Source organism: Carex rostrata, chromosome 26, assembly GCF_964058835.1.
Source record: "Carex rostrata chromosome 26, lpCarRost1.2, whole genome shotgun sequence".
NCBI classification, from domain to species: Eukaryota; Viridiplantae; Streptophyta; class Magnoliopsida; order Poales; family Cyperaceae; genus Carex; species Carex rostrata.
In genome coordinates, this window is record NC_135943.1 from 4164982 (window position 1) to 4192186 (window position 27205).

Sequence of the window (27205 nt, forward strand, 5' to 3'; positions counted from 1 at the left end):
TTCTTTTTGAAAAACAATCATTAAATAAATTAAAGTTTTTGATTTTTTTCAAAAATAGATACAACTTTTTATAAATTAAATGTAGTAGAAGGATCACAATATTTTCTGGATTACCTAGAAGTGACTTTTGAACCGGGATCAATAACTCAGAATTTAATTATTTTTATTTTTTTCCAATAACACATAAAGAAATATATTAATTTTTCTTACAGCCGCAAAAAATCCGATCTGAAAAATATTGATCCGGGTTATTTGTTACAGTCTTTCTAATAAATTAAATTATATTGTATTTCATCTATTTTCAAAGAAATATATTCAACATTTCTAATATTTTAATACAAAAAATAAAAAATAATAAAAAAAATTCTGTTTTCAAAAAAAAAAAAAAAAAAAACACAATGCACAAATCCGGTTAACCATTAACCGGATTTGTTTTTTTGAGTTCGGGGAGTGGGTAACCGGACACTTGTATTAAATCCGGTTATTGGATAACCGGATTGGGTATTTTTCGAATTTCATTGCAAAACAGGGTAGATTCCGTAATTTGTTAGTTGATTTGGATATTTATAAAAATTTCGGGCCTCATTTGCTAGATGCAGTCCTATTCACCTGCATGTTACAGAGAGTCAGAGAGCAAGTGAATTAGATTATCAAATCTCAGTCCTGTGACTTGCGTATAATCTTAAATTTTGTTGATGTGAAGGATAATTAATTAAATATGATAAATCAGCTTCAAGCGAGACTGATTATTGTGTTGCTTCTCTTGTTGGGAGAGTACAGGTACACATCAGAAGGTTTTATTAATTAATTGCAGCGGTGTTGTTTTGTCTATAATTCGGTTGTCAAGTGTCAACAACAGTGCACCACTGTGCAAATTTTATACATATCAATTCAATAATTAATGAGCACTAGGGCTGCAAACGAATTGAACCGAATCGAATTTAATCCAGTTTCAGTTTGTTTGAATTAATTTCGAAGTTTAGTTTGAATTAATTTCAAATCAAATTTTCTTACAAACTAAATTTCGAATCTTTTACGACAAAAAAAAGTGATCATAGTCATCGAAAGCGAGAGGTGAAAGTCGTTTAAGGTTTTAGAACTGAGAGCAAGAGTTACGACTTACGAGTTATTACCTATGGCTAGGCGGCCTTTGTCTTCTGTGGATTAAATTGCTGCATCTTTGTCTTTTGTGGATTAAATTGTTGCTGGGCGGGACCTATTGTGAACTAGAATAGTTTGTGAACATATTTCAAACGAACCAGGTCCAATTTGAATTTGGTTTAAATTAATTTTGAACTATTTCGAATCCAAATTTTTTACGAACTTTTTCAAATCAAACTCGAATCGAATCACGAACTACGAAATTTTTTTGTGCAACCCTAATGAGGAGGGTTCAAATATTTTCATTTTTTGTGCCACCATCGTGCCTCTATTTTTAAAAATGTTAATAAATCAAAATTTAAATCATAGATGTCAAAATAAAACTGTTATATATGATCTATGTTATTTCCTCTATGTGCTTATAAAAAAATATCACATTTCAATTTTGTTTTCATGTAAATCAATCATTTGAAAAATCAATGTCTAAAAATTATCCACAGAAGTACGTTTTTACAAGCTTTTGATGACAATTAAAATAAAGTTGAAATGTCACAATTTTGTACAAATGCACAGATAAAATGATATATATCATATCCAACGGTTTTAGTTTAGCCTTTAAGTTTTAAATTTTGAGTTATTAAAGTTCTTAAAAATGAAGGAACGATAGATGCACAAAAAATAGAGGCATTTGAATCCTCCCCATAATTAATGAATTTGTATCCTGTGCATTGACTCAAAAGATTCTCTTTTGAGTTAATGTATCTCAACAATCTGATATACTTTAAAATTTGTGCGAACTAGATCCACATTAATATTAAAATGATTCAATCACCGACGAGGCGACTACGCATCCCAAAAAATAATCATGATAATCCCGTGATGCTTATTAATCATGATTATTTTTTGGGATGTGTCGTCGGTGATTAAATTAATTTAACTATAATTTATTATATTTAGGAAACAACGGTACTGATTTTTTTTTACAAGGTAATTAATAGATTTAGGCAAAATTATTTTATTGTCAAATCATAGTATCATACCGCAACATACAAATTATTTTATATGATGATGTGCTGTAAAATCACTTGTATGTATGTATTAATACACAATTTATATGATGATGTGGTGTAAAATAACTTGTATGACAAATTTTCATGCAACAAGGCTCAAACTTTAGAATCTGTGACACCTCATGTATCTGAGGTGCAAGTGGTGAATCTGAACCGTTCATTTCACTTGACACAAATCTTAAAGCAAACCCCCTAAAATCTCAACAATCACTAGATTGAGTTTGGCCTGAATAGAATTAATCTGGACCGTTCCTTTTTTAAAATTGCACCTCAGATACGGGGGACACGGACTCCAAACTTTATTCATGTCAATTTTGAATCTATTAATTATTACAATATTAGCATTCAGATCCGGCTCCGCTACTCTCTAAATAGGAGATCAATTAGACCGTGTTATTCAAAATCGAACCGTTAAATTTTTTAATGCGCGGATCTCAATACAGATGAACGGTTCGATTTTAAATAACAGGGTTCTGCTCTCCTGTTTGAAGAGCAGCGGAGTTGGTTCCATTAGCAGTCAAGTAGAATTGTAGAAGAGATATCGTCATTATAAATCTTTATGGAATGTAGTCATTAATAAACAATAAGTGCTAGTAAAGGACTTCATATAACACCCATTAATCAATAGCAGTCTCATTAAAGCATAAAATTGGGATGGTCTAAGAAACCGGGGTTGGTGGATCCGAGTAGGGTTGTCAATGGGTATGATACATGTAGAGTGGAACCATACTATATATAGAATGAAAACAACTTTCATATATAGTTCGTTCTCTGCATGAAGCCAAAATTGCTCTGTTAAAATCTTTACCCGGTCTAAGAGCTGCATATGGAGTCAGCAATAAATGCAGAAAAAAAACGCCGATCAAAATCAACATCTATCTACATGACGTGTCGAAAGCGCTTCCGATATATTCGGGAGTACGTATCCTCTATTCCTCTGAGATATCTCAACTATTGCGTGACCGACGTGTCCGGTGCCTATTCGGGGGTGATGAAGGGGTCAGTACTATGTGTGCTTTGAGATTCGTGCAGAGCGTATTTAAAGGACCGTCCGAGTGAATAAAAATCCGACCCGTTTTTGAGTTTTAGACTACAGTTTCAGTGTTATTCAGCTTGATGACGTGGTCATATATCCATTAAATACAGGTCCAGAAAGTACAACAAATTTTAACTTTGATTTTTTAGGAATTTCCAACTAGAATACAGGCATGTGGAGTACAACCGATAAAAATTAAATAAAATACCATATTTTTATGAGAATTTCGATTTATATCAGATATGTTAATATTACGAGGAGGAGGGTTCTAATACCTAGGGGTGCAAACGGGTTGGATATTATCTGATCGTATCCGAAAATTTAATACGGATATTCGATATCTGAATATATGTGCGGATACGGATACGGATATGATTTTAAATTTTAATTATCCGTATTTGAATAGTAGATATATATTATATAATTTAATATATGAAAAAAATTATGTTATTCACTATTATAAAAAGCGGATATCCGTATCCGGTTAATATTCAATCTGTATCCATATCCGTCTAATATCCGATCCGTATCCATATCAGGAAAATAAAAACGGATACGGATATGGTTTTACCACTATTCGATCCGTATCCGATCCGTTTTCACCCCTACTAATATCTGATAAGCCAAAATTGTATCTATTTAAACCTATGGTTAGGTATGTAAATTAAGCCAAGTTTTGGTTAAATTAGTTTAAATTAGGTTTAATTAGGTTAGAAATGTCCAAAAGTTCAAGTTACTGCCCTAGTTATGTTTGTTTTACAGGTAATCAAGTGTTTGGACCTTAACGAAGCAAAACGGGTGAGTTAGCACGAAGAAATGAGCTTCTGCCAACATTTATTGCGGCCCGAAATGGAGTTATTGCGGCCCGCAACCAAACAAGTCAGAGCCTCTTCATTACAGCACAGTTATTGCGGCCCGCAACGCACTGTAGCAGTCAGCCAAAAATAGAGTCTGAACTTAAAACGGCCATAACTTTTGACTCGTAACTCCGATTTAGGCTTGTGACCACTTTTTGGAAAGCTAACGAGAAGATCTACAACCTGAGAATATAAAAGGAATGTATTGCGACCCGCAAGGACTTTTATTGCGGCCCGCAAGGACCTCTTCAGAATTTTTCTGCGCAGTCTGTTAACTGCTACAGTACATTGCGGCCCGCAATTAGGTCGGTTCAGAGTCAGAATTTGCTATTTTTGGTTGGTTATTTCTAGGTTTTAGAGGGGGTTATAAATAGGAACTTGTAGAACAGATTGGGGGACGTTTTTTAGGCAGAATTTCTAGGGTTTTAACAAGAAAAAACAAGGAAAAGCTAGAAGAGAGAAGAAGGAGGAAGAGATCATTGATCAATCGGTTTTATTTGTTTTCTTTCTTTCGGAACTCTTCTATTTTTCTTTGATTTGATTTGTATCTTAGCCATGACAGGCTAAGGACTCTTCTAGGGTAGATTAGGGTTGTACTTGAAACTTTTGTTATGATTTAGTTGGTTTTATTTTATATATTCTTGTTCTTTATTATGATCTATTCTTTATTTTAATTGATTGTGAGGACTTAATCGAAATCACATGAAACCCTAGGATTTGGTATTTGCAATTGAGAAATTGAATATTAGGTCCAGACCATAAGGAATAGGGCATTTGATAGGCTAAGTACCGAGAGGTGACGCTTGTCTTATACGGGCTTTACCTAATAGTTTAGAGAATTGTGCCAAGTACCGAGAGGTGAAAGATAGTTTTCTAGATTTATTGGGACAGTAAGAACTTAATAACTTTAGATTAGGGTAGCCAAGTACCGAGAGGTGACGTTTATTCTAATTTAAAGATGATATTAATATAGAGATATCCCTTTGTACCTACAACACCCAACTGTGCCTTCATAACTAAAAGAACAAATTTAATAAACCGATTAGTCATAACACTAGTGGATAGGAACCCTAAGAAACCCTAATTTCTCATACTTGTTAAAAACTCAGATTTTGCTTTAAGACTTTAGTTTAATTCATTTTAATCGAAACCAAACCAACCTTTGAACAAACAAAAACATTTTTTACTTTCTTTTACTAAATTAAATTGTTAGGTTAGAGTTAATATTCCGACTTGTCCCTGTGGAGACGATCCCTAAGTACTCCTCGATAAGGTTGTACACTTGCAACCAAATTGAGTGCAATTTAGGATTTATTACTTGCATTGCATAATTCACATCAATATCTCATATTTTATATCTTTATTTTCAAAGTTTAAACTGTCGACCCGAACCATTTAATATGATATCTATACTAAAATATGCTTGGAGATGAAATTTTTTTAGTATGTTTTAGATAGGTAAAAAAATCATTGTTTTTGAACGGTACAAAATAGTGTTTTTGAACGGTACAAAATAGTGATTTTGTACCTATCTTACAAAATAGTAATAAAATTTCAAAAATAATAAAATTTTATCCCCAAACATATTTTAGTTTGAATATCATTTAGTGGTTCGGATTGACAATTTAGATTTGAAAAACGAAAATATAAAATATAAGGTACGATGAGATATGAGAAGGTATTGGAACCTCCTCTAATATTATTAATTTATTTCATATAAGAAACGTGTGTAATTTTTGTCATATAATAATATCTAGTTGATTTATCTTAATTTATTTTTCTCGGATATCACCACACAGGAAATAAAAACAACTTCGCAATTAATTAATCACCTCATTATTTTTTTTTATCTTTTTTTTTTTTAATTCTCACTATCAATGTTTTTTTTTTTTTTATCATGTGAATTTTTTGTACATGTAAAATTAACTTCTAACTTCATGATCCGAGTTTCCCTCAACTGAAAAAAAGGAGAAAAAAAAGGAGAGGAAAAAAATGAAATTGAATATATATGTACATATAGTGGTGAATGGTGATGATTTGAGAATCTTGTCATATCTTCTCTTGCGGCACAGCCCATTTCGAACATATTGGAAAATAAATACACTAATTGTAAAAATATCTGGGACCGAATTATCATTTTAGTCTAAAAAAAAAATTGGTTCTTGTAGTTTTTGTAAAAAAAAAAAAAAAGAAGTCATTATTATGTTGGTTTCATAAAAAACTTTTTTCTAATTATGGTTTATAAAAAAAATTCAAAGTGGACTACATATAAAATTAGCATATCATGAAACATTTTTATACAAGCTAACAACGGTCTGTATATTTTATTTGGAGAGAAATAGGAACTCATAGCAATACACAGATAAAATAAAATAAAAAAATCTTGGTATATATCACTAAGTACGCAATATGGGTACTAAACAGTATTTATATTAAATAAAATAATGAAGCTACATAGTGCATACCATATCCTTCCTCAAACTTAGTCATGAATTGAATAGATTGATATTTTTTCTTAAATAAACAAAAAAAATGCAATTCTAATAAATATATATTAAAAATTATCGACTATATTATATTATATTATATTAGATACATAATAATACTACATTTTTTTTCAAGAAATATAGAATTTAAGTAAATAAAACAAGGAATTATATGTACCTCACGTCCTCGCAGACAATTTTAAATGGCCATTTTTCATTTTAATTTATTTTATTAAAATAAATTATCCAGAGTTCCTACATTTTTATATAACTAAGGTAAACTAACAAAAACAACCTAGCGGTGAATTGAAACATCGAACAAAAAGAACAAATATTTCAGCCCAATCTGTAAGGCCACACGAAGTGCCGTAACAGGTGGTTTACATCGGATCTAATATAGTTTCTCCCTGAGAGGAGATGGGAATTAGAGGCAGCAGGTAGAAAAAAGTTTTAGGGCTATTGTATCCAAAGGTCGAGAGTTCGATTCATTTTCATGACTTTGTAGCTTCTGTGAAAGTTAAAAAAAAAAAAAAAAACTAAGACCCGGAAGCATATCCTAGAGAGCATAGTGACAAATAAATATTTGTGATTAGGAAATAATTTGAATATAATTTGGGGATGATTCAGAATTATCCAGTTAGAGATTTTAGTCCTGCAAGAGAGCAAAAGTGGGAAAAATTTGCAAATAATTCGTAAAATTAGCGAATTATTCGGGTTTAATTCAGTCAAAGTTTAGTCAACCGAATAATTCGGCATTCTGTTTGGCATCACCAAAAAATGAATTATTCGGATTTAATTCGGATTTAACTCACAAATCTTGTAACTATACTGGAGGGTACGCAATTCCAGCCAGAGAATGTTTTTTCAGATTAATCATAGATGTACGAGGTCTTTAAGACTCGTGAAAGTTTTGCAGTAGCACAATTAAAACGAACTACAACTGTAAATCATTTTTTTTAAAACTTTCACAGAAGCTGTGAAGTCGTGAGGGGAAATCGAATTCTCGATCTTTGGGTACAACAACCCGAAATTTTTTTTTTTTTTAGCCAATTGTACTACCTCTCCTTTCGCGGATCATGAGTTGGACGACCGAATTCCACCTCCTCCCAGCGAGAAACTATATTAGATCCTACAACTGTAAATCATTAGTATATATTAATACTGAAATCAGTTGCTGGAATAACATAAAACAATTAAACAAGTATCAAATTCTCTTCATATATTATGTTACTGTTAGTAAAGGAAGTATTAAAAATACAGTGTAAAAAATTGAAGTACATATGATGCTGATTTTAACTATATTCCATCTTAAATTAATATTTTTTAGTACTGAGATATGCATGTACCTGTTTGGTGCATGCCTTAAAGTCATTAAATTGCTTAATTATAACTGAAGTCAAGTACCTGTGTTTAGGTTGTTCATCGGTTCGATTCGGTTGAAATCTAACTGAACTAGGCAAATCAAAGTTATAATTCGGTTTCAAAAATAGAACTGAACCGAACCGAATCAAAGTTTTATTTCGGTTTGTTCGGATTGTTCGGTTCAAACCGAAATATATTAATTTTTTTATGTAAAGCAATTGATTTATAATAAATCAGATTATATTAAGAAATAAACCAGGATATTAATAAATAAACTGTGATACTAAGAAATAAATCGAAGTATTTAAAGCAATTGATTAAGAAATAAACCGGGGTAGTTCAGATCAAATTCATAATATATGAAAGTTCGGTTGGTTCGGTTATTTTGGTTTTGAAAATTTTTAAATCGAACCGAACCGAAGTTATAATTCAGTTTTAAAAAAAAAACAAACCGAACAGAATCATTAAACCAAACTATTTGATCCAAACTAATTTAGTTCGGTTCAAAACTGACTAAACCGGACCCAATGAATACCCTACCTGTGTTTTCTTTCACCTCCATGCTACAAGAGAGTCAGAGAACAAGTGAAAGAAAACACATGATTAGATCAATGGTTTAAATAGCGTTTATCGCGAAATAGCGTACGGGTTAAAAAAATCGCGCTATAGCGCGGAATAGCGCGCTATAGCGGCGCTATTTGGGCATAGCGCCATAGCTTTTTTGGTCGGAAAACGCTATAGCGGCGCTATAGCGCGCTATTTAAAACACTGGATTAGATTATCAAGTCTCCCTCCTGTGACTTGCGTATAATCTTAAATTTTGTTGATGTGAAGGATAATTAATTAAATATGATAAATCAGCATCAAGCGAGACTAATTATTGTGTTGCTTCTCTTGTTGGCAGAGTACAGGTACACATCAATAAGTTTTATTAATTACAACAGTGCACCACAGTGCAAATTCTATACATATTAATTCAATAATTAATTGGCATAAAATTCGTAAGACATGGGAAAAAAATTAATCCGACCAACAAAATTATTTTAGTTAAAGTAATTTAATCACCGGCGACGCATCCCAAAAAATAATCATTATTATTTTCTTAGGACGTGGTGATTAATTTAATTCATTTAACTATAATTATTATGTTTAGGAAATAACGGTAATGATTATTTTTTTACAAATTGATAATTATTTATGTTATTATGTTTATCATGTAAATTTCAATAACTTGGGTAATTAATAGATTTTGGCAAAACTATTTTATTGTCAAATCATAGTATTATACCGCAACATACGAATTACTTTATATAATGATGTGATTCAAAATCACTTGTATGTACTGATACACGAGCAGAACTAGGGTGTTTTTAAATTCATCAAACTTCTTGGTAAATTTAAGTTTAAAACTCATCAAATCGGCCTTAAATGACGAATGCGAACTGTTGAAATCCGCCTACCTTATATGTGATGTGTCTACATGTGAAAATTTTAAACATTCGAATTAATTTAGTATAAAGTCAAGCGGTCAAAATTAGAATGTTAATAAATTAATTTTAATGCAATCATTTTTTGAACTTTTTTTACCACTTGACTCTATGCAAAATTATTATTTTTTACATGTAGACGCATCACTCGTAAGATAGATGGATTTCAACGGTTCAAATTTGTCGTTTGAAATCGATTCGATAGATTTTAAACTTGAGTTCGCCGGTAGACTTAGTAAACTTAAGAACACCCTAGTTCTACTCCTGATACACAATTTATATGATGATGTGCTGTAAAATCACTTGTATGACAAATTTTCAGACAACAAGGCACAAACTTCATTTATGTCAATTTTGAATCTATTAATTATGAATTGAAATCCGCTGCAATCCCTAGTTTGTGAACATTATTTCTAAAATCTCTAAAATTCTGAATTCATTCGTTCAATTTTTTCTATGCACGCAACTCAAAACAGTAGAATTTTTTGTGCATGCATCTCGAAACAGTTCAACGGCTGAATTAAAAAAGCAGAAATTTCAAAAAGACTATTCACACACGAGAATTCGTTTCCAGTAATTATTACAACATTAGCAGTCAAGTAGAAGAGAGATCATCATTATGAATCTTTTTGGAATGTAGTCATTAATAACTTTGATATGTAGCCTTTTGCACAATAAGTGCTTGTAAAAGACTTTATAACACCCATTAATTAGTAGCAGTCTCATTAAAGCGTAAAATTGGGATGGTCTAACTGTCTAAGTCTCTAAGAAACCCAAACGGTCAAACCGAATTAACCGGAGTTGATGGATCCGAGTCTATGGGATCCGATATCCGCATCGGTACAAGAGCAGCATATAGATTATAGAGTCAGCAATAAATGCAGAAAAAAGACGCCGACCAAATTTTTTTTTTTTTTGGTTTCCTGACGGCCCGTAGGCCTCGCCGACCAAAATCAACATCTATCTATATGACGTGTCGAAAGCGTTTCCGATATATTCGGTCGGACCGTCGGAGTGAATAAATATCCGACCCGTTTTCGACTTTTGACTACAGTTTCAGTGTTATTTAGGTGGGCCTGGACCTGGAGCTTCCTAAGATCCAGCTGATGACGTGGTCATATATCCATTAAATACAGGTCCGGAGAGTACAGCAAATTTATCTTTGATTTTTTGTGGCAATTTCGATTATATCAGACATGTCAACCATAGTGACAAATGAATTATTCGGGTTCGGTTCGGCGAGGTCAAAAATTCATGATTCGGATATAATTCGGGTATAATTCGGGAATGATTCGAAATTATTCGGACCAGAGATCTCAATCTTACAAGAGAGCAAAAAAAAAGTCCAAAAAATATATATATTATGGGAAAATTTCGCAAATAATTCGTAAAATTAGAGAAAAATTCTTAAAATTTGCGAATTATTCGGGTTTAATTCGGTCAAAGTTTGGTCAACCGAATAATTCGGCGTTCAGTTCGGCATCACCAAAAAACGAATTATACGGGCATAATTCGGATATAATACACGAATCTTGACACTATGATCGATGTCAACATTGCTGACGTGTCTCTTCCATATGACACACTGACAATGCAAGCATGGTGGTGATCATAATAACAAATTCGTATTAAAAGTAATTCAAGATGGTTAAAAATTAGTGATTACTGATTAAGATATAATGCAGATTTTATCCAAAAATAATTAATAAAGTTTAATAATGTATGAGAAAAAAATAATTAAAATATTTTTTAAAATTACAACGGCCCATAAATCTAATCATAATTATCAACTGTATTTTCTTATTTTACTGGGGGGGGGGGGGGGGGGGGGGGGTAATATAGTTTTAAGTTTTAAGAAATGAAATTTAGTAGAATAATTGTTTTAAGATGGAAAAAAAAAGTACAACGCATCCTGAAATATTCGAAAATAAAACATTAATTTATGATAAAATAGACTAAATTTTTTTCATACCAGATTGTATACAAATCGGCGGTCTGTATATTTTATTTGGAGATAACAAGAACTTATAGCAATACATTACTAAAAAAAAATAAAAATATTATAGTTAAGATGAAAAAATCATGCATTACTAACAGAAGAATTCTGGTATACATCACAAAGTACGCAATATTGGGTACCAAAAATAAAAATGCATTAAATAAGAGAATGAAGCTACATAATACACTGGTGAATTAACAAAAACAACCTCGCGCACTGGTGAATTGAAACGTCGAACAAAAAGAACAAATATTTCAGTCCAATTTGTGAAAGGCCACACGAAGGGACGTAAAAGGTGGTTTACATCGAATCTAATATACTTTCTCGCTGGGAGGAGGTCGTCCAACTCCAACCTATGACCCGGAAGCGTATCTTAGAGGGTAACGATGTTTTTTCCGATTAATTAATAATCATACATGTACGGAGCTCTTTAAGATTCGTGAAGATTAAAACGGACGGTACAGGTAGGGCCTACTGGATCTGAATCCCCCATGGACCCCGGATCCGTATCCTCCCAGGTACCTGACTCAACACAATTCCAATGGACGGTCCAGATTTAATTTCAGCCGGTGGGCGATCGGGATGGCAGTAGGGGCAGTATTATTTGTGCTTTGAGATTCGTTCCAAGTTAAACTTCCAATTTTGGACCGTCCGATTCAATTCTACTCAGTCAGGTAACCTGAGGGGATGCGAATTCCATGGACCCCACCCTCAGAAGTCTTTACTTTCGTTCAACTTCTCTTTCCCCGTGCCAACCGTAGCGGCCCCATTTCTCCAATTTGGGCAACTACCTTCAGTTATTACTTATTTGAGTTCTCTCTTTTCCTCCCCTCTTTTCTCTCCTTCACTTTTCCTTCCACGTCAATCTCTCTCTCTCTCTCTGATCTCCTTCCCTTTATTAGTATATATATATATAAACCATCGCTGGCTGCCTGGCTGGCCAACTCTACAACACCCATCTCGTCCATTTCAAAATTTAATTCAGTAACAGTACTTATAAACGATACAAAATTGGAACTATTGTCATCACGAAATAATGGAAGCCTTGAGATTTATGGGTGGCATCCCCACGCCTCCACCCGTCTCTGTGGGCCCGTACGGAGTCGGGGCAGGTGGGGCTCCCATTCCTGCGCAGTTGAGCACACCGGCGCACGCTACCAAGCCCTCGCAGGCGCAGGTTAGCGCTGGTCCTCTAAGCAGCCACCGTCCGTATATGTTTCTTCGTCCCCTCGGGCGCCTCTGGCCGGGAAATGGAGATGCGATCAGAGAAGAGAAGAAATCGCAGGAGGGACACGTGGCGTCAGTTGAGGCGTCCACGTCGACATCTGAGGAGGAAGACGAGAGACAGAATGTAAAGTGGATTCTAGGGGGGTTGGGGGCCACGAGCAATGGAGAAAACACGAACACTCGGGAAGGAGAACACGTGGCAGAGCCAGAGGCCTCGACGTCGATAAGCGAAGGGAAAGAGGAGCGAAGGGAGGCGAACTGGGTGCTGAATATTCTGCGCGTGAGATCAGAGACGGGAGATCGAGCTGAGATCAAATCTGTAGATGGTGAAACTGATGTTGATGAAGTCGATGAAGATGACGCCGTTGGATGCGTTGTAGCCGATGACGAGGAAGAAAGGGAGGATGAAAAGGTGGTTGATCGGAATACCTTTGGGAAATTGCTAAAGAGAATTTCTTTGGACGAGATGCGGGTTTATGCCAAAATGTCATATCTGAGTAATTTGACGTATAACATCAAGAGAATTAAGGTAATAATAATTTGTTGGTGTTTTTTTGGATAATCAAGGCTTTAATATATGATTTCAGATGATTGTGGCACCATTTCAGTTCCTTTTTGAAGAATTGAGGTTCCAATTTGATTGTATATTAAAAATTAACAAAAATTGGTTTTTGATCTTCCAAGTGTTTGATAAAATCCCCAGGTGATCCTTTCTTAACAGAAAAATAAAGCTCATTATATCAATTAGGATGTATCAATCTTTTAATTCAATCATTCTTAATTTTTTTTTTCAGCCCCAAAACCTGCTTCAGTACCATAAACTCCAGTTTGTAACCTCCTCGTTGGAGAAGAAAGAACTCAGCTTGGAAACAGGCAGCAATCCTGATCCGAAATCTGATCAGACTGAAGACCCAGAACCCAAATCCCAACAACATGAAATAAATGCCTCTTTTGCTTATGACATTGCAGCCTCAGCCGCCTCTTATCTCCAGGCCACGGCCATAGGGATCCTTCCATTTGGTTCAAATAAAGCCCGCAAAGGCAACAAAATGGATCCAAAAACTGGTGAAAAGGAGAGTGCCATAACTGGAGTTCTCGACGAGGCCTCCTTTGTAGCTACTACTAACTCGGTCACGGCTGTGGTGGCCGCAAAGGAAGAGCGAAAGGAAGAGATTGCAAAGGATTTGAATTCATCTGTGAACTCCCCTTGTGAATGGTTTGTTTGTGATGAAGATCAGAGTGGTACGAGATATTTCGTCATTCAGGTGAGATATTTTTCAGATGTTTTAGATCGGTGACCTTTTTATTTTTATTTTTTTATTTATTTTTTTTATACAGCCCCAACTACTTCAATTCTCTTCTTAGAATAGAGGGTACTGTAGGTTTTCTGAGCTTGTAAGTTTCTGCCAGGATGCTTATGAATGGTTTATTGGTTGATCTTAATTTGTTCTGTCCAGGAAAAACAGGAACTTCTCTTTTCCATGAACACCCCTGGAAAAGCTTGCTAGTGTGTAATTCTTAGGAAAGTATAGAATGTATTAGGAGGGGCCCACATGGAAGATTGGGAGGTTTTGATTGTCTCAACATGATATAATGTTACTTGCAGATGTAGTTTAGGGAAGTTTGATGTTCTCCCAAGGGTATATATACAAAGTGGTATTTGCATATACTTTTCTTTTGATATATGACAATGATAGAAATATGTGACATATGAGTTCATGTTTGAATTATTCAGGGTTCGGAGTCATTGGCGTCATGGCAGGCAAACCTTCTATTTGAACCAGTCAAATTTGAGGTAATATATTTAAAAAAAAGATAGATTGTGTTTGGAACGCATAATAATTATAAAAATGAATAATTGCCCTTTTGGTGACAGCATAAGACTCATACTTCTATGGAAGGTTAACAGCTCTATTTAGAATTTATTTTTGATATTTAATTAATCTTAAAATCTAGCATTGCTAAGAATGTAGCAATTTTATATTGCATCTAATTTGAGGTAAGCAAGTAAATTAACTTTTTAAAATAGCAATTTGTTTTTTTTTTTATCTGTGAACCACTGGATCTAAAGGATATCATTTTGATGGCAACATGCTCAATATTTAATGGGATAATTCTATAGGTTCTTTTTGGTTATACTGGTTACCTTTTTTTTTTTTTTAAGGTAAATGGAATATTCTGCATTTCATTATCCTGACTTCTGTTTAGGCCTAAATGTGCTTTTAGGCTTGTATGTTATGTTCCTTTTTTTTTTTAACATGCATCAAACATTCAATGTGCCATGTCGTCCTAAATTAATTTGTATAAAATTCACACTTGACAGAAATTTGTACAAGGTTCACTTAATTTTGCACTTGGCTGAAAAAGATTTACACGTGTCACATGTTGGGTAGTGAGGGGGGGGGGGGGGGGGGGGGGGGATGCCTCTGTCATCAAAATTGTTTCTATTTTGGTAATTAAGGAAAAAAGAGTCCTTTTTGCCAAAAACCCAATGACATGGTTCTAAAGAATAATGTTGTCCACACAATAAATGAGCTTATTATTTGATTGATAATTTTCCATCGGCCTGTCACAAGAAAAATTCTTTATCCTTTTACCTTTGGTACCAACAAGGTAACTCTACTGGATATAAGATGTGAATTTCTCATGTTGGTTTCAGGGACTAAATGTACTGGTACACAGAGGTATTTATGAGGCTGCAAAAGGCATCTACTTGCAAATGCTTCCCTTGGTCAAATCGCACCTTAACTCTCGTGGTAGCTCAGCTAAATTTCGGTTTACCGGCCACTCTCTTGGTGGATCTCTTGCTATGCTAATTAACCTCATGCTTTTGATAAGAGGCGTGGCACCCACCTCGGCTTTATTGCCAGTTATAACCTTTGGTGCTCCAGCTGTGATGTGTGGAGGTGATTACTTGCTCCGCAAACTCGGGCTTTCCATGGACCATGTCCATGGGATAGCCATGCATCGAGATATTGTGCCGAGGGCCTTCTCCTGTAACTATCCTGACAATGTCACACAAATTTTGAAGGCAGTAAATGGAAACTTCCGAAAACATCGGTGCCTGGTGAATCAGGTAACTTCTTGTTATTTAGGAAGTTTTAATATTGAAATTGGCATCAAAAGATTCAAAGCATTCCTTTTACAGTTATTCTTGCCTGCCTTTTAAAAAAAATACCCCAAACACAAGTTGTTTGTGGTGAGAGCGAGAATGAGGTAGTAGGAACTTCCAGGGATTTGTTAATAGCTGGGAACAATGGGAAGGGTCAATGTTATAACATTGTGCACAGGTGTTTTTGAATAAATTATGAAGGATATAATAGAAAAAGGTAATAGGTGAAAAATTTGGGTGGTTTTGCAACTTCCCTTGATATGTTTATTTAATTTGGAAAGGTGTTATATGATATGTACATTTTGTTTCCTGAAACAGAAGCTGTTATATGAACCAATGGGTAAGCTGCTAATTCTCCAGCCAGATGAGAGATTTTCTCCTCCCCACCACCTCCTTCCGCCGGGTTGCGGGCTCTACCTTCTATCCATATCCGACGAGCCGAAAAGCCTCTTGAGAGCTGCCCAGTCTGCGTTCTTTAACTCTCCACACCCACTTGAGATTTTGAGTGATCGTAGCTCATATGGCCCTGGTGGCAGCATCCATAGGTAGTGTACAAACCAAATTATTAGCATTATTACCAGTACACATCAAGAAAAAGTTAATCTGTACCAGTTGGATACCTGGCAGATCTTGGTTTCTTAGTATCAAGCATGTACCATACTAGGGTTCATCCAGGTACTGGTATGTACGTACTTGACCCTCCCATACTGGTTATCACTTGATATAACAGCTGATGCTATTCTGGTATGGATATCTTCAATTTTTATTTTTTAAAAATTTCTGAGTGAGCTTCACATTTTTATTTTTAGGGACCACGACATGAACTCATACATGAAGGCAGTGAGGTTTGTGATCAGGCACGAAATGAAACTACGAAAACAAAAGAAGAGACAGCAGAGGCGGCATGTATGGTGGCCCCTTGTGGTGCCACATGGTACGGACCCGAGTATCATCATGGGCCCTCCTGACGGATGGACTTCACATGCCACTGATGACAACGCGAGACTCGACTTCTCTAGAATGTTCAGAGGAGGGAGAGAAACCTTAGGACGATTCAAGTGGCTAGTTGCTCCACAAAACATGCTTTTATTAGTCATAGTTTTTTTGTTACCAGCTAGATTGTTGATTATGGGACCATTGTCACTTGTCAGGTTAAACTAGGGCTGTTGTGATTTTGGTCTACCCACTAAAGGATTACTTGTTTGGAAAATAATACCTAGGTAAATTCTTTCATTGATGAATAGGTTCTAGAAGTGAATGGGGGACAAATTGTAAATCATTGGTTTATTGAATTGATTTTAAAATATTGGAGGAATGAAGTGAATGATTATTAACTTGATTCAGAGCCAATTAAATTTAAATTCATTTTTCTAATATTGTTGGTGTTTTTTTTTTGTTTTCCCTTGTAACATAGTCTTGGCTATTTTGTGATTTGGTCCTCTAAAGATACTTTGTCCTCCAGCTGATTACATTACTACTTTGATGCTTTGTTGGTGCACCTACATTTTCTAGTTTTTATTTTTCATCCACCTGGCACAAAGTATATTGACCAATTAATCAATCAATATTTCCAATTGATTAAATAACATGAAATGTCAATAGTAATACAGCCGTGTCCAGCAAGCGTTTTTCACATGGGGTTGCCCCTTGCTTGGAAGCCTTACCTAAATGTTACTTGTGGCTCCTATTCAATTGTAAGTATCCTAACATTCAACCTGATTACAGATATCTCCAAATGTTTCTCATTCTCAATCTTATTTGTCAGACAATGACAACAAAGCAAAAGAAATTGACAGAAATAAAATGAGCACTTTCTCTGCTGCTTCTTTTGAATAAAACACTTGTCATACTGCAAATGGAGATAAGCATTTATCGGCCTCACAACTCAGCGTGGAGATCTCCAGTAGATATTAAGATGCAGCTGATGTTGTAGTGAGTCAGAAATTCAATAGCAACAAATGTTTGCTCTATCTGGTATGTTTTCAATCATAGATAGATAGTTGCACAGATGGAAACACTAACAGGTCACGAACGAACAGGAATACCAGTTGTTTAAGCAGCATCTATCCATTAAGTTGGGCAAACACACAGAGACAAAAATAAGGTCCTGATTGTCTGGCTGAGAATTTTAAGTCAATCTATTGTCATTAGGACCGTCTCTGGTACACGTAGACGTACCAATCGGAAAAACATGCAAACTGTAACTTCCACGTAACAGCAATTGTTGCTTATTGTCAATATAGTAATTGAATTTCTTAAACCAATCCTAGCGTACCGGATATGAAAACTTACTGGTAAAATTATAGTACCTGACGATACCTAATCTAGAATGGTTGGTTTCAGATAAATGACAATATACTTTTTTTGTTTTTCTAACATTTATTTAACTTAATTCATTGCAGAAGCTAATTGGGTCAAAAATCATGAAGCCTCTTCTTTTAAAGAAGGCCTTTCTTTCTCAACTTAGCTAGTAGATATTTTTTATGGTGGGACTGGGATTTGGGAAATCAAGGGCACTAATTTGCTGCATTTTTGTTCAAAATGGATGAGCTACGGTTATATGACAAAGCCTATATGTAATACTTTGTTGGGCCTTTTTACTTTATCCAGAAACTAAATTTAAAAGCCCAAAATAGAATCCAGTTGCATAATTAGATATACTATCTTAGTTCCAGGCTGGGCCAGATTTGATTATATATCTTAACTCTTTGTAAACAAAATATAAAACTTGATTTCCTTGCTAATTGCATGAAGACATTTCAAAGAAAAATAAACTATATGGGCTCGAATTCAGCAAAGATTCACAAAGTACTTTTAAATTTTTTACAGGTTCACAAAAACCAAGTTGTTTATGAAACCATTATGTCATCTTATCTCATTATATTTTTCCTTGATATATGGTGCCACATGATCTTTTATATAATCATGTTGTTTAATGCCAACTAGTTGCTTGATCTAATTATACATTATACTTCACTGTAATTAGAGTGGAAAAAATGACACAACGGAGTCGACTCCGTCACGGAACGGCACGGCACGTGTACCGGTTACATGCCGTGACTCACGTGTCTTGTGTCGTGACCATTCGCGTGCCGTGATTATCTTTTGAATATTTAACACGACACGGCACGTTACGCGAAATATATAGTCATGGCACAACACGTGATTATGCGAGTCACGTATAATTAGGATTATTAGATCTTGATCAAATGATGAATCTTGAATAAACTAACTTAAATTATGATAAAATGATCACGCGAGTCACATTTGGTCATGACACATTTGAACACGGTGTGACTCACGTGGTATGACCATTCGTGTACAGTGATCATCCCTTGATATTTTGATCACGACACAATACGACACATAAAATTAACTTAGATCACAACATAACATGAGATCAAAGTCACGCGGCACGTTTTAACTGTACTACCGAGAATTGATAACTTTTGATTCATTAAGTCGCTTGTCAATAAAAGAAAAATCTAGTCAATTATGAACAGTTTTCTAAAGGTATTAAGTCAAAATTCAGACTTTCTTAGTCAAACAGTAGGTCAAAATTCAAATTTATTGTGTCCTTTTCTTCTTTGGTTGATTATTTCTACTGAACTAGCATGGCATTCACAGCAGTTGATTTTGACTTCAAAATATATAGAAGTCCAAATTAGAAAATATTTATTGTAGATCAATAGGGAAGTTGGTGAAGTCAATATATTTTATTGCTGGAATTAACCCATGTTTCCAGTTTTGATTTTCATTATAAATTTTCTAGCACAGTCATTATCATAAATTACTAACAGAAGAAATTTACAAATTTAAATACTTATGAATATGTCTTTTGAGTGATGAAAAAAATATTCACAAATCTCTTACCATTTTGAATTTTTTTTTAGAAACCATAAATAAAGAAATAAATTTTATCAAACCAACTTGATTGCTTTGTTCTTTTTACCAAAAACATAAGAACCGAGATGCCATTTCGATCCCTTTTTTTTTTAGACCGAATTGTCAATTTAGTCCTAACTGTTTTCATAGATTTCGAAAAAAAATACGTTGAAAAATTGTGAAAATACTTGAGACCGAATTGCCATTTCGGTCTAAAAAAAAATTTGAACCGGATGACATTTCAGTTCTTATGGTTTTTTTAAAAAAAAAAAGGTAATCATGTTAGTATGATAAAAATGTTTTTTTTTTAAATTTTAAATTATGGTTTATAAAAAATTCTACCATTTTGTGTCTACTGAAACAGAAGACCTCTTCTTAAGATTAACTTAATACTTTATTACTTGAGCTACTATAGTTGTTCAAATTTATGGACTAGAAACAGAGAAAATCAATGAATTCACCAAATTTCAATTAATATACATTATGAGGTGGGCTAACCGGCTAAGCTCCCATTTTTTCTGACAATCTGAGAAAGAGTCTAAGTTGTGACATTACGAACAGTGCATTTTTCAAAGATATTTACCCATATTTTCTCCCCTGTCATGGGTTGTTGACAAATTTGAATTTTGGAACCTCAACATTTTGATACCTAGAAGAGTTGAAGGTTTCAAGACTTAAGCTTAGTTAACAATTCTACAGTTCTACTTTATTATCAGGATCCGAATCTGCTGTGATCTTTACATGTGAATATTAGTCTAAAATTTATGCTTTCCCAAATTCAAATGTTGATTTGTTTCGAGATGCGTGCACAGAAAACCAGTTGTTTAAAGTTGTGTATACATAAAAAGTTGAACAGATGGATTTGTAAAAATAGGAATTTCAGGATTACTATTCCTAAAATTTGGATCACAAGAGATTTATTTCCTTAATATCAAGAGGTCTATGCAATTAATTTTGATATTTAGGAGACAGTTACCCTGTTGTTAATTAAAAATAAAAAAATGTTAATGCAAACTTTAGGTTTGAAGGTTTTATTTTTACTTTTAAAAGAGGAGGGTTCAAATGTCTTCATTTTTTGTACTTCCATCATACTTTTATTTTTAAAAATATTAATAAATGTAAATTTAAATTATAAACGTCAAAAATAAAACCGTTAGATGTGACCTATGTTATTTTATCCATGTTCTCATAAAATAAATATTACATTTTGATTTTGTTATAATGTGAATCAATCATTTGAAAAATCAACATCTAAAAATTATCCACATTAGTACGTTTTTACAAGCTCTTGATGATAACCAAAACAAAATAGAAATGTTATAATTTTTTACATGTGCATAGATAAAATGATATAGATCATATCCAACAATTTTATTTTGACTTTTAAATTTTAAATTTTAAGTTATTAAAGTTCTAAAAAATAAAGACATGATGGAGACACATAAAATGAAGGCATTCGAACCCTCCTCTTATTTTATTATACATTTTGATAAATTTTAATTAGTTTATCAGAACTATCATCTACTGACCTTAGAAATTCAATATCACAATAAGGTAAGAATAGCCATACAAGTATTAACTTTGCCAATATCAATGCTTGATGACAAAAATAAATAAAAGAACATTAAATGATCATATCTGAGGAAAATCTAAATTAAATGTAGCAGAAGATTTTTTAATGAAACATTGCTGACTTTGTTTACAAAAGAAGCAAAAATTGAAAATAACAAATTCTGCTCTTAATAGTTCATGTTAATTAAAAATGTAATCTTTTTGTCCCCTTTATAATAGATGTATTTTTGGAATCACACTTGATAATGATAAAAATGATGATAAAAATATTGCAATACCATGTCATCAGAAATGGCTTTGTTTGTTCAGCCTTAAAGGGAAACAGAGAAGAAAATTAAAAAAGATAGCAAGTAAGAATGCCCTTTGAAGTAGAGACGATAAAGAATTTAATTTATTATTTTGAGTGTCCTCCTAGATTACAATAATACAATTATTTAACTTCCAATAATAATTTTTAAATTTTGGAATGAAGATATGTATTTCCCTAATTCCCTCGCTGCAAAAAATTCCATTTCTTGATCGGTTTTTATTTTATAGATATCCATATTTGCACGCATCAGTTATAAAATCTATTAAATATTAAGTGGTCCCCAAGTAATTAATGAAGTTCAGTTAGTTAACGGTCTCCACAAGTAGTTATTGACTGGGGATAGTTAATCAATCCCTTGATTGTAAGTACATAGAGTCATAGGTGATATAAAATTGATTGAGAAATACTTTTCAAAATTGCAGATAAGACAAATTAAAACTACATTTTAATTTTTTTTTCCAGTGATAAAATGCTCTTAATCACTCAAGTAATAGTTCTCAAGCATAGGCGCCTTGCTTTCATTTTTATTTAGGAAGCTGATATGAGTACCCGCGCTACAGTACCCGCACCTAAACTGTCATATATAACTGTTTGTGGGGACCAAACTGCCATAACTGCACTTCAGATCTGTAACTTTTTTTTTAATATTAATAGTCAAATCTTGAAGTATGTAGTCCAAAGAACATAAGTATTTATATCTATATAATAAACAATGTAAATGATAAATTAATTATTTTTAAATAATCGTACCCACACTTTTTTTTGAAATTTCTGACATCGTACCCGCACCTAAACTGCCATAATTGCTTGTGGGGACCGCAATCGTTCCAGATCTATAACTTTTTTTTTAATATTAATAGTCAAATCTTGAAGTATATAGTTCAAAGAACACAAGTATTTATATCTATATAGTAAACAATGTTGTAATTTTTACATAACTGCTTGTGGAGACCTAAATTGCCATAATCTTGTAATTTGATCCCTCCTCTTTTTACATATGACACTAAATGTATCAATATCTAAGTATTGAAAGTATTTATATCTATGCACTGAAGTATTTATTTTTATGAGGTCAACTATTTTTGTTAGAGAAATGTTAATACGGAATTAGTGCCGAGTCTTTGAAAGGATGTTGCTAGGATTTTAAAATAATAATTAGTTGAGACTATATAATATATATTTATAATAATAATTAGTGAACACAATATAATTAGTGGGGACCATAATACATTATTCCTCTAAATGCAATTACTGTAGCGCGGGTACTGTGCGGGTACTGTAGCGCGAGTACAGAAATGATTATTCTTTTATTTATCAACTTGAAATTAGGTCCGGTATAACGAGGGTAAATATTCCGACATTTTTATTTTTACCCCATTAAAAAATTATTTTAATAATAATAACCAAACTTTAGCAACAATTTTAAAAATACCCCACCCGTGGAAATTTTCCATGGGCTGGAATTTTAATTCCAATTTTTTTTTTTTTTTATAAAACAGAAATTTTTTTTTTTGTATTGAAATATTAGAAATGTTGGATATATTTCTTTGAAAATAGATGGAATACAATATAATTTGATTTATTAGAAAGACTGTAACAAATAACCAGGATCAATATTTTTCAGGTCGAATTTTTCGCGGCTGTAAGAAAAATTAATATATTTCTGTATGTGTTATTGGAAAAAAATAAAAATGCTTAGATTCTGAGTTATTGATCCCGGTTCAAAAGTCACTTCTATGTAATCTAGAAAATATTGTGATCCTTCTAGGACATTTAATTTATAAAAAGTTGTATCTATTTTGAGAATTCTTTTTGAATAATAATTATAAATAACTTAAAGTTTTTATTTTTTTTCAAAAATAGATACAACTTTCCATAAATTAAATGTCCTAGAAGGATCACAATATTTTCTAGATTACATAGAAGTGACTTTTGAACCGGGATCAATAACTCAGAATCTAAGCCTTTTTATTTTTTTCCAATAACACATACAGAAATATATTAATTTTTCTTACAGCCGCCAAAAATCCGACCTGAAAAATATTGATCCGGGTTATTTGTTACAGTCTTTCAAATAAATCAAATTATATTGTATTCCATCTATTTTTAAAGAAATATATCCAACATTTCTAATATTTCAATACAAAAAATAAAAAATAAAAACAAATTTCTGTTTTATAAAAAAAAAGGAATTAAAATTCCAGTCCGTGGAAAATTTCCACGTGTAAGGTATTTTTAAAATTGTTGCTAAACTTTGATTATTATTATTAAAATAATTTTTAATGGGGTAAAAATAAAAATGTCGGGTAAATATTTGTTTGGAAGTCAACATACACGTTCAAATTTGGATGTCACGTGGAGAAAAAAGTTTGTAAAACATTGACCTGGACAATCAAGCATGACATCAACGCTTTTCGGTATAGAGCCTTCCACATCAAAGCACCGTTTTTCAATGAAAATTTGTGAAAACTCTTGTATTGAGATCATAGTGACAAATGAAAAATTAGGATTTGATTCGGCGGGTTCAAAAATTCGTGATTTGAATATAATTCAGAAATGATTCGGTACAACAAGAAAGAAAAAAAAAATCCAAAAAAAAACCTAGCAAAAAAAAAAAATCAAATATATATATATTTTTTACGTTTTTTGCGAATAATTAGTGATTCGCATTTTATTCGCAAATAATTCGTGATTCGCATTTTATTCGCGAATAATTCGTGATTCGCGTTTTATTCGCGAATAAAACGTATTATACGTTTATTTGTGTTTTATTTGAAGTTCAGTTCGAAAACGTAAAAAAAACAAATTAAACGCGAATAAATAGCGAGTCTTGTTACTATGATTGAGATGCCAATTTGGCACAAGAAAAAACAGGTTTTATCTCGGTACTTATTATTTTTGTGAAAAACAAATCACTCAAGTTGATTTGGTAAATTTTTATTTAATAAAAAAGAAACCCTACCAGTAGCCAATTGACGCTTGTAAATTAATTAATAGTTTTAATATTTCTTTAATTAATTTTTAATTTAGTGACAAAAACAATAAGTACGAAATTAAAAACCAACCTTTAATCTAGTAACAAAATCAATATCGATCTTCTGTGTAGTGAGGTTCGAATAGAAAATCTTCAATGGATATTAAAAACAGTTGAGTCGCTTGACCTAGTGGTTTGCTAACGGGTTACCCGTGACCCGTTCCGGGTTACCCGTTAGGGGTAACGGGTAGGACGGGTAAAGGGGTAGGTCGGATACGGGTAAAACCCGTAACGGGTAGACGGATAATTTTTCCAAAACCTCTATCCGGTCCGTTTATTACCCGTACCCGTTGCGGGTTGACGGGTACGGGTACGGATCCGGTCCGCCCGGTTTTTTTTTTTTTTTTTTTTTTTTTTCTGTTTTTTCCCTTTTTTTTTTCTGTTTTTTTCAAAAAATTCAAATTTTTTTGAAGTGAAACGGGTCGGGTACGGGTAACGGGTACGGGTAACGGGTACGGGTACGGGTATGCGGGTAGATGGGTACGGGTAGGCGGGTAGGCGGGTACGGGTATAACGGGTTTTTTTTCAAATTAGGTTGTCCGGTCCGTTTATTACCCGTCTACCCGTTTGTACCCGGGCAACGGGTAGCTCGGGTAACGGGTACGGGCCAGGCAAAACGGGTTGAACCCGTTAGGGGTTTAGCAAACCACTAGCTTGACCCAACTTTATTAAAAGAAGAAGAAGTACGAAATCACGATTTGAAATTCAGATAAAAAGTTTCTTTTAAATATTAGACAATTAATTAACTTGATTCCAACCGCTTCTAAAATAACTCTTCTTTGACTGTCCAAAATTGTCAAATTTTCATAACTAAAAATTTATTTGCGTCTCTTACTTCTCATAAGTATATATGTTAATTTGAAGAACTATTATTCTAATTAAATAAACAAGCTTTGCGTCTCTCGACTTCATTAATATTTTACTTTAGTCAACATTATTTGCCACGATCGTATATATTTTTCTTGCACAATGAAAAACTTAGAAGGTTTACACTTAAAAAATAAATTTATACAAGACTCATTTAAAGGCGTGTCAATCATATACAAATTTATTTTGCTAGGTGTGAATCCCGCTATTTGGACTGTAAACATTGATAGTACCTAGAATGTTTCTATTTAACCTTCTTAATTAAGGCACGTCAATTATATACAAATTTATTTTGCTAGGTTGAATTCGCTATTTGGACTGTAAACATTGATAGTACCTAGAATGTTTCCATTTAATCTTCTTAAGGCGCGTTAATTATATACAAATTTATTTTGCTAGGTGTGAATCCGCTATTTGGACTGTAAACATTGATAGTACCTAGAATGTTTCCATTTAACCTTCTTAAGACGTGTCAATCATATACAAATTTATTTTGCTAGGTGTGAATCCCGCTATTTGGACAGTAAACATTGATAGTACCTAGAATGTTTCCATTTAACCTTCTTAATTAAGGCACGTCAATTATATACAAATTTATTTTGCTAGGTTGAATTCGCTATTTGGACTGTAAACATTGATAGTACCTAGAATGTTTCCATTTAACCTTCTTAATTAAGGCACGTCAATTATATACAAATTTATTTTGCTAGGTTGAATTCGCTATTTGGACTGTAAACATTGATAGTACCTAAAATGTTTCCATTTAACCTTCTTAAGACGCGTCAATCATGTACAAACTTATTTTGCTAGGTGTGAATCCGCTATTTGAACTGTAAACATTGATAATACCTAGAATGTTTCCATTTAATCTTCTTAAGGCGCATCAATCATATACAAACTTATTTTGCTAGATGTGAATCCACTATTTGAACTATAAACATTGATAGTACCTAGAATGTTTCCAGTTAACCTTCTTAAGGCACGTCAATCATATACAAATTTATTTTGATAGGTTGAATTCGCTATTTGGACTGTAAACATTGATAGTACCTAGAATATTTCCATTTAATCTTCTTAATGCGCGTTAATTATATACAAATTTATTTTGCTAGGTGTGAATCCGCTATTTGGACTGTAAACATTGATAGTACCTAGAATGTTTCCATTTAACCTTCTTAAGACGTGTCAATCATATACAAATTTATTTTGCTAGGTGTGAATCCCGCTATTTGGACTGTAAACATTGATAGTACCTAGAATGTTTCCATTTAACCTTCTTAATTAAGGCACGTCAATTATATACAAATTTATTTTCCTAGGTTGAATTCGCTATTTGGACTGTAAACATTGATAGTACCTAGAATGTTTCCATTTAATCTTCTTAAGGCGCGTTAATTATATACAAATTTATTTTGCTAGGTGTGAATCCGCTATTTGGACTGTAAACATTGATAGTACCTAGAATGTTTCAATTTAACCTTCTTAATTAAGGCACGTCAATTATATACAAATTTATTTTGCTAGGTTGAATTCGCTATTTGGACTGTAAACATTGATAGTACCTAGAATGTTTCCATTTAATCTTCTTAAGGCGTGTTAATTATATACAAATTTATTTTGCTAGGTGTGAATCCGCTATTTGGACTGTAAACATTGATAGTACCTAGAATGTTTCCATTTAACCTTCTTAATTAAGGCACGTCAATTATATACAAATTTATTTTCCTAGGTTGAATTCGCTATTTGGACTGTAAACATTGATAGCACCTAGAATGTTTCCATTTAATCTTCTTAAGGCGC

General features: G+C 33.1%; 1 protein-coding gene across 1 annotated transcript; it reads left to right on the forward strand.

Annotated features, from left to right (window-relative positions):
* The first annotated feature begins 12224 nt into the window (after positions 1–12224).
* Positions 12225–17108, forward strand: LOC144544297 (phospholipase A1 PLIP2, chloroplastic-like). Its single transcript, XM_078292751.1, has 6 exons — positions 12225–13154; positions 13420–13890; positions 14361–14420; positions 15285–15701; positions 16056–16282; positions 16547–17108. The coding sequence occupies exons 1-6, from the start codon at positions 12435–12437 to the stop codon at positions 16896–16898; spliced, it is 2247 nt and encodes a 748-aa protein (XP_078148877.1). The 5' UTR covers positions 12225–12434; the 3' UTR covers positions 16899–17108.
* The last annotated feature ends 10097 nt before the right edge of the window (positions 17109–27205 follow it).